General features: G+C 47.3%; 1 protein-coding gene across 1 annotated transcript in view; it reads left to right on the top strand.

Moving 5' to 3' along the window:
* Window positions 1-9,432, top strand: part of PIGL (phosphatidylinositol glycan anchor biosynthesis, class L) — a 137,647-nt gene that overhangs the window by 89,430 nt on the left and 38,785 nt on the right. The window contains exon 3 of the mRNA XM_011957972.1: window positions 378-468. Coding sequence (XP_011813362.1) covers window positions 378-468 — 91 coding nt within the window. The remainder of the gene's footprint in view (window positions 1-377; window positions 469-9,432) is intronic.

Genomic DNA, 9,432 nt, shown 5'->3' with positions numbered 1-9,432 from the left:
CCTCGCCCGGCTAGTTTTTTGTATTTTTTAGTAGAGACGGGGTTTCACCGTGTTAGCCAGGATGGTCTCGATCTCCTGACCTTAACACATTTGTTTCCCCAACTTGTAGACAGAGCCTTGTCTCATTGATGTTGTTTCTTCCCCTCAGCAATAAGCATAAAGCGCCAAAAGTGTGTTGTGTGGAATTGTGCATTAATTTCTAGTTGTTTCATGTTTGTGAGTCTCACCTTAACTGAAATCTGAGGAAGCTTAAGGGCAGGGACCCCTTACCCCCAGTGTAATTATCACAAAACTGGGCATGCACCTACTTACTGGAGCTTAGGGAGAAGGTTGCACCTGATTAGAAAAGTTGTTCAAGTTGTGCTTCTCCCTTGTAGGGATTTCCCAGATGACCCAGGTGTGCAGTGGGACACAGAGCATGTGGCCAGCGTCCTCCTCCAGCACATAGAAGTGAATGGCATCAATCTGGTAAGGGGGCAGCTCCCTGAATGGAAAGCCTGAGGTCTTGGTCCCATTCACACCAGGTGGTTTCTGTAATTTTTCCTGTGGCCGCCCTCCCACTTCCAGTCTTTCTCCAGGGCCACTCTCTAAGGAGGCCAGAACTTCCAATGCTCACTGTTAAACCTACTGAGGAACAAACATGCCTTTTGATATCTTTACTATCTTTTGTGAGACTGAATAACTAAATTATCAATGCTCAGATAGAGGCAGAAATTTTTTCTAAACTGTGCCCTCCTTAATACCCTCAAGCCCCCGCCTTTGTCCTGACACCTAAAAACTCTGGTCTCCCATAGCCTGCCCAGTGATTCTCATTTATACAGAACTTCACCTCACCGTTTACTAAGCATTTTCACAGAATATCATCTTAACTTTAAAAGTAAACTTTGTGGCTGGATGCGGTGGCTCATGCCTGTAATCCCAGCACATTGGTAGGCCGAGTTGGACAGATCACCTAAGTTGGGAGTTCCAGACCAGCCTGGCCAGCATGGTGAAACCCCATCTCTATTAAAAATACAAAAATTAGCCGGGTGTGGTTGCGTATGCCTGTATCGCAGCTACTTGGGAGGCTGAGGCTCGAGAATCACTTGAACTTGGGAGGCAGAGGTTGCAGTGCGCAAAGATCCTGTTACTGCACTCCATCCTGGGCGGCAGAGCGAGACTCTGTCTCAGAAATAAAAAAAAAAAGTAAAATTCTCAGTTTAAGTTGAAGAAACTGAGGTTTTGCAGAGGCCAAGCAGCTTGTCCAAGGTAAGCAAGTGGTGGTGAAGCTAGGATTTTTAAGCGTTGATTTCTTCATTCCAAAAAAACATGAGAATGCATTTTTTATACCCACTAAGGAAGAAAATTTTACATGCAGTTAGAGCAATAGCAGAGACTCGTATTTACTGCAAAGGTGGACAAGCCAATCAACACCAGTCTCAGCTCTTCTAGAGTCAGCAGGACTGCTTAGCCCATAGTCAATTTTAAAGCTGCCAAGGAGGCTTACTGTCTACTACTCAAAAAATATATAATAATCCTTCATGAGATAATACCTAAAATTCCACATTTAAAGCCTCACTCATTTGGCTTGAGTTTTGATTAAGTTCTCATTAAACATGAATCCTGCTGGCAGAGAAACATATTAGGCTTTTTTTTTTTTTTTTTTTTTTTTTTTTTTTAAGACACAGGTTCTCCCTCTGTTGCCCAAGCTGGAGTGCAGTGGCTGCCTCAGCCTCCCAAGTAGCTAGGGCTATAGGCACATACCATCATGTCCAGCTAAATTTTTTTTTCTTTTTTTTTTTTCCTGAAATGGAGTCTCCCTCTATTGCCCAGGCTGGAGTGCAGTGGCGGGATCTTGGCTCACTGCAATCTCCACCTCCTGGGTTCAAGTGATTCTCCTACCTCAGCCTCCCAAGTAGCTGGAACTACAGGTGCGTGCCACCACGCCAGGCTAATTTTTGTATTTTTAGTAGAGATGGAGTTTCACCATGTTGGTCAGGCTGGTCTCAAAATCCTGACCTAGTGATCCACCCACCTCGGCCTCCCAAGTGCTGGGATTATAGGCATGAGCCACCATACACAGCCAATTTTTTTTCTTTTGAGACAGAGTCTTGCTCTGTCGCCCAGGCTGGAGTGCAGTGGCACGATCTCCACTCACTGCAAGTTCCGCCTCCTGGGTTCACACCATTCTCCTGCCTCAGCCTCCTGAGTAGCTGGGACTACAGGCGCCTGCCACCACGCCCGGCTAATTTTTTGTATTTTTAATAGAGAAGGGGTTTCCCTATATTAGCCAGGATGGTCTCGATCTCCTGACCTCATGATCCACCCAACTTGGCCTCCCAAACTGCTGGGATTACAGGCGTCAGCCACCACGCCCGGCCTAAATTTTTTTTTAGTTACAGGATCTTGCTGTGTTGGCCAGGCTGGTCTTCATCTCTTGGGCTCAAGCTATCCTCCCTCACTGGCCTCCCAAAGCACTGGGATTACAGGTGTGAGCCACTGCACCAGGTCCTGAGAGCAGATTTTCATTGATATATTCATTGAACTGTTTTTGTTTTCTAATGACAGAAATACAACTGAAATTTAGTACACACAGGCCAAAACAGGCACTTAACTGACTCACCCTGAGTCACATAAAGGCTGAGCTAGAGATGGGCCTCAGATATCCCCACCCTACCAGGACTCATCTCCATCTTGCTCTGTATGTTGGCTTTATTCCTTTTCCTGGCTGGAAAAATGGTCACCAGCAGCTTGCACGCCCCACACTCTTGCTTACCCTTCCCAGAGGGTCTGAGCATGAAAGCGGTAGTGTTAGATCCATGGGCTTAGGAATAATGCCCAGCTGTGCTGACTGGGGCTTGCCTTGGTTCTCTTACTCCTCCTCTTCAGCCCACACAGTTGGAACTTCTCAGAGCCTCCACAGCCTAGATATGTAGACAGAGCTGAGGTTGGAAGTTGTCAGGGCCAGCCACCCTGGCACCTCATTTTCTATGCTAGTGGCTTCCCAGTCCCTAAATACTCTCTGTCCTCCCCTACTTCAGTGCACGAGAACTACTGGTCTTCCAAGTTGCTCCTGCTGTAGGATACTCTCATCTTTTTTTTTTTTTTTCCTGTGAGACAGAGTTTCACTCTGTCACTGTACTGGAGTGCAGTGGTGTGACCTCAGCTCACTGCAACCTCTGACTGCCCGGTTCAAGCAATTCTCCTGCCTCAGCCTCCCGAGTAGCTGGGACTACAGGTGTGCACCACTATGCCCAGATAATTTTTGTTTTTTTGGTAGAGATGGGGTTTCACAGCCTCTCAAAGTACTGGGATTACAGGCGTAAGCCACTGCGCCCAGCCTACTAACAAATTTCTTGTGACACACTTGCTATTAATAAGGAAACTCAAGTTTACAGTACAGTTGAGAATGATTTCTCTGGCCTGCACTTAGTGCCATAGTAGAAGTATAAGATCATGCTAACACCGTGGCCAGTGTAGCTATAACTGGCCATCATTCGAGCTGAGCATGGGTTTCCATTCAGCCCAGAAGTTTCAATTGCACACAAGAGATAGTGAAACAGCAACACAGAAGCATAGACAGAGGTGTGGAGCACAGACTAAGCCACGGGGAGAGAGTTTCTCACCTGGGCTGAACCAGGATGAGAGCATAAGCTCTCCATCATCATCCAAAGCAAAACTGGCTCTGTAGCCATCAATGCAGGAAACTGGGTTCTGTCTGCCCCCAGCTCTATAGTACTGCAGGAACATCACAAAGACCACAAGGAATAGCAGACAGGACAGAGCTTTGAAAAGTACAAAGCTGGCTGGGTGTGGTGGCTCACGCCTATAATCCTAGCACTTTGGGAGGCTGAGGTGGGAGGATCACTGGAGGCCAGGAGTTTAAGACCAGCCTGGGCAATATAGCAAGACTCCATCTCTATTTTAAAATAAAATAAAATAAATGTTAAAAAGAAAAGTAAAAAGCTACCATCCTTGGAAAGCAGCCTAGGGGGGTAGTAATGTCTTCTCTGGGTGTCAAGCAGGCTAGGTCCTGGGCCTCAACTCCTCTACCTCAACTTTCATCCAATATTTATTGAGTACTCAATATGGGACATTCACTATCAGTGGTGAACTGGGAATACAGCAGTGAGCCAGAAGCACTTAGTCCTTGCTCCCATAGAGCAGGATGTGTCAGTGCGGCACTATTGCACATTTGAGACTGGAGAATTTGTTGTGGGGGTTGGCCTTGTGCATTGAAGGATGTTTAGCTGCATCCCTGGCCACTACCCACTAGATGTCAGTAGCAATCCCCCTCCTCAGTTGTCACAATCAAAACGTCTCTAGTGGCTCACACCTGTAATTCCAACACTTTCAGGGGCTCAGGCATGGGGTAGATCGCTTAAGACCAGCCTGGACAACACAGTGAGACCCTGCCTTTACAAAAAAATTTAAAAATTAGCTAGGTGTGGTGGCACGCATTTATAGTCCCAGCTACTCAGAAGGCTGAGGCTGAGGTGGGAGAATCACTTGAGCCTGGGAGGTTGAGGCTGCAGTGAGCATGATCACGTCACTGCACTCCAGCCTAGGTGACAGAATGAGACCCTGTCTCAAAACAAAACAAAACAAAACAAAAAAACAAAAACCAGCTGGGCGCGGTGGCTCACGCCTGTAATCCCAGCACTTTGGGAGGCCGAGGCAGGTGGATCACGAAGTCAGGAGATCGAGACCATCCTGGCTAACGCAGTGAAACCCCATCTCTACTAAAAACACAAAAAATTAGCCGGGCATGGTGACGGGTGCTTGTAGTCCCAGCTACTTGGGAGGCTGAGGCAGGAGAATTGCATGAACCTGGGAGGCAGAGCTTGCAGTGAGCTGAGATCGTGCCACTGCACTCCAGCCTGGGCAACAGAGCGAAACTCTGACTCAAAAAAAAAAAAACCTCCAGAAGTTACCAAATGACCCCAGGGCAAAACTACCCTAGGTGAGAACCAGTGTCTTAGAAACCAGAGCAGCCCCACAGTTACCTATTTATTGGGATCTGGGTAAGATTTTATTTGAACAAATACTTTTGCACTTTAGGAAAAAATAACAGTGGATGGAGTTTTGTAAAGAATGACAGGTGCCATTGTCATGTACAAATTTGCAAAGTTCAGAGAGCTGAACACAATTTAGCTTAGCCCTACTTGCAACAGAAAGGGAGAAACTACAAGGTACAGGATGAGAGAAAAAGCAAAGACTGGAGAATTTCAAAAGTGATGGAGCTGAATTTCATGGGACCCCTAATCCACTAACCAAGGGACTGCCCTCCAGCACCCTTCTGATATTCATCCAGCCAGTGTGCTAGCCAGCTCCATCTGATGGCAACAGACTGGGAGTTGAGTTACTCTAGGGTTTTCTGCTGTACAGTTTTCGTTTTTGTAGCAAGATGAGGTTCTTGTTCTTGTCGCCTAGGCTGGAATGCGTGGTGCTATCATAGCCCACTATAACATCAAACTCCTAGGCTCAAATGACCCTCCTGCCTCAACCTCCTGAGTAGCTGGGGCTACAGGTGCACGCCAGAATGCCCAGCTAATTTTGTTGTTGTTGTTTTGTTTTTTTGAGGCAGAGTCTCGCTCTGTCACCCAGGCTGGACTGCAGTGGTGCCATCTCGGCTCACTGCAATCTCTGCCTCCCGGATTCACGCCATTCTCCTGCCTCAGCCTCCCTAGTAGCTGGGACTACAGGCGCCTGCCACCACGTCCGGCTAATTTTTTGTATTTTTAGTAGATACGGGGTTTCACTGTGTTAGCCAGGATGGTCTCGATCTCCTGACCTCGTTATCCACCCGCCTCGGCCTCCCAAAGTGCTGGGATTACAGGTGTGAGCCACCAGCGCCCGGCCTGTTGTTGTTTTTTGAGACAGAGTCTCACTCTGTCGCTAGGCTGGAGTGCAGTGGTGTGATCTCGGCTCACTTCAACCTCTGCCTCCCGGATTCAAGTGAATCTCCTGCCTCAGCCTCCCGAGTAGCGGGGACTACAGAAGCACACCACCGTGCCTGGCTAGTTTTTTTGTATTTTTAGTAGAGATGGGGTTTCACCAACCTGGCCAGGCTGACCTTGAACTCCTGACCTCATCTCCCACCCACCTCAGCCCTCCAAAGTGCTGGGATTACAGGCGTGAGCCACCGCGCCCAGCCTCGCTGTACAGTTTTTAAACACTATCTTCACCTCAACCCAGCAAGGAAAGTAGAGCTGGCATTACTTTTCCTGATCTTACACATGAGGAAACCCAAGACATTCCATGTTGAAATAACTTCCAGTACTGAAGTTTTCTGACTTGCCCAAGGTACTGTAATTAACTAGAGTTAGAGATAAAAGTAGACTTTAATCTCCCCCAACCACCACCCTACCACCCACCTTGTACTGCATGGAAGGGTGAGATCAGAACCATGTATCTGAGTTATACGTTTAGCTCTTTTTTTTTTTTTTTTTTGAGATGGAGTTTCCCTCTTGTTGGCCAGGCTGGAGTGCAATGGTGCGATCTTGGCTCACTGCAACCTCTGACTCCCAGGTTCAAGTGATTCTCCTGCCTTAGCCTCCTGAGTAGCTGGGATTACAGGCATGCGCCACCAGGCCCAGCTAATTTTGTATTTTTAGTAGAGACAGAGTTTCTCCATGTTGGTCAGGCTGGTCTTGAACTCCCAACCTGCCTCTGCCTCCCAAAGTGCTGGGATTATAGGCGTGAGCCACCGCACCCGGCCGGCTTTTGAACTATATCAACCCTGAAGGGGTGAGATTCTTAGAATGACAGTTCAGAGACAGTCAGGAGAGTAGGGGAGATGGAAACACATGCTGCTAGTGGTAAGGCTCAGCTTCGATTGCCCAGCCCTGGGAAAGCCTTTCTTTTCAGAGCACTTGATCCACGGAAACTTGGCAGTTAGAGCTTTAAAAGGAAAGGGAGAGGGAAATGAAAGAGAGAGGGTTCTGTCAGGGAGCTGCTCGGTTTTAACAAAGGGGGCCATTCCCATGGCACAAGCACAACCCTTCTCTCTGTGATCAGGAGACCATGTTGAGATTACCCTGAATTCACCTAAAGTAGTGCTAACTCTTCATGATGTTCCCAATGATTCCTGAATCTCATGATGGCCAGAAGCCGGTCTCCCCATGGCCATGGCACTCTGAGAGGATGTTTGGTGACTGGACCTTGTGTTTTGTGGTTGTTTCCACTGTCTCCACCTTTTAGATTTGGTCCCGTTGCTAGGCCATAGGATGTGGGCCTGACCCAGTGCAGTAAAGTCCAGGGCATCTTGGCCTAGGTGCTAACTCCTTCAGAGTTTCTGCTTTATTTCCACAGCTGCACATTTCCAGCCTGCACTGTGCATGCTGGGTGGGAGAGGGCAGCTTGAATGCAATAACTACACCTAGCACAGTTGACAAAACTCTTTCTTTACTACCGTGAAAGAAACCACATTTAAAAATGTGTCCCCTTATGTATCCTCTGGGCATTACATATAGTTCTCTCATCAAAGGTAAGAATGATTTTGACCCCAGTGCCTGGTACAGAGTAACTGCTCAGTAATGTCAGTTAGCTATTATTACAGCTATTACTACAACCTCTAAAAAGAAATGCTCAGCTGGGCACAGTATCTTATGCCTGTAATCCCAGCACTTTAGGAGGCCAAAACAGGAGGGTCATTTGACCCCAGGAGTTTGAGACCAGCCTGGGCAATGTGGCGAGACCTTGTCTTTACAAAAAGAAAATTTTTTAATTAGCTGGGCCTGGTGGCACGTGCCTATAGTCTCAGCTACTTGGGAGAGGAAGACAGGAGGATCACTTGAGCCCAGGAGTTCAAAGTTACAGTGAGCCATGATCACACCATTCCAGCCTGGGCGACAGAGGGAGACCTTGTCTCTAAAAAATAAAAGAAAAACAAAAACGAAAAAACCCTGGATGCAGTGGCTCACGCCTGTAATCCCAGCATTTTGGGAGGCCGAAGCGGGCAGATTGCTTGAGCCCAGGAGTTCAAGACCAACCTCAGTAACATAAGGAGACCTTGTCTCTACTAAAAATTTAGAAAATTAGCCAGGCGTGGTGGCATGCACCTGTAGTCCCAGCTACTTAGGAGATGAGGTGGGAGGATTGCATGAGCCCAGTAGGTCAAGGCTACAGTGAGCTATCATCATGCCACTGTACTACAGCCTGGGTGGCAGAGCAGGAACACTTAACCATCTCATAGGTAACTAGGTTAGTCTTCTTCCAGGGACCTAAAGAGCAAAGTGATAAAGTGAACATAAAAGTAGTTTGAAAAGTAAGTGACAGAAGCATGAAAAGTATCCTGTTTTTTTGGTTTGTTTGTTTTTGTTTTTTTTTGAGATGAGTCTCACTCTGTCACCCAGGCTGGAGTAAAGTTGCACGATCTTGGCTCACTGCAACCTCCGCCTCCTGGGTTCATGCCATTCTCGCGCCTCAGCCTCCCGAGTAGCTGGGACTACAGGTGCCCGCCACCACGCCCAGCTAATTTTTTGTATCTTTTAGTAGAGACCCTGCCCAGCCGAAAAGTATCATTTTTAAATTACTTCTTACTTGGATTCCATTGTTGAACACAAAACAGTAATCTGGTTCAGGATAGAAATATAAACATTAGGCCTGGGGTTGTGGCTCACATCTGTAATCCCAGCACTTTGGGAGGCCAAGGCGGGTAGATCACCAGGTCAGGAGTTCGAGACCAGCCTGGCCAACATGACAAAACTCCATCTCTACCAAATATATAAAAAATTAGCCGGGTATGGTGGCACGCACCTGTAATCCCAGCTACTCAGAAGGCTGAGGCAGAAGAATTGCTGGAACCCGGGAGGTGGAAGTTGCAGTAAGCCAAGAGATCATGCCACTGCACTCCAGCCTGGGCAACAGAGCAAGACTCCATCTCAAAAAAAAAATAAAGAAACAGAAATATAAACATTAGGCCAGGCGGATGGCTCACTCCTGTAATCCCAACACTGGGAGGCTGAAGCGGGTGGATCACTTGAGTCAGGAGTTCAAGACCAGCCTGGCCAACATGGTGAGACCGTGTCTCTACTAAAAATACAAAAATTAGCCAGGCGTGGTGGCACGTACCTGTAGGCCCAGCTACTCGGGAGCAGAGGTGAGAGAATCTCTTGAACCCAGGAGACAGGGGTTGCAGTGAGCCAAGATTGCATCACTACACTCTAGTTTGGGCAACAGAGCGAGACTCCGTCTCAGAAAAAAAAGGAGGAAAAAGAAATATAAACCATTAATCATTAAAAGACTTTAGTTGAATTATGGCATTCTGTTGTTAAAATTCTTCCATTACCCACCACTTCTGTTGATTTTGTCAACATGGTAATACATTGAGGCTCATGGTGGTAACTTTAACGTCACAGGATCCTAAAATGTCTTCTGAATTATTAAAAAGTGTGTGTGGGCCGGGCGCTGTGGCTCAAGCCTGTAATCCCAGCACTTTGGGAGGCTGAG

The sequence above is a fragment of the Colobus angolensis genome, unplaced genomic scaffold (genome assembly GCF_000951035.1).
Source record: "Colobus angolensis palliatus isolate OR3802 unplaced genomic scaffold, Cang.pa_1.0 Scaffold452, whole genome shotgun sequence".
In the NCBI taxonomy this organism is placed as follows: Eukaryota; Metazoa; Chordata; class Mammalia; order Primates; family Cercopithecidae; genus Colobus; species Colobus angolensis.
The sequence above is the reverse complement of the archived record's forward strand: the minus strand, read 5'-3'. Positions and strand labels throughout refer to the sequence as shown.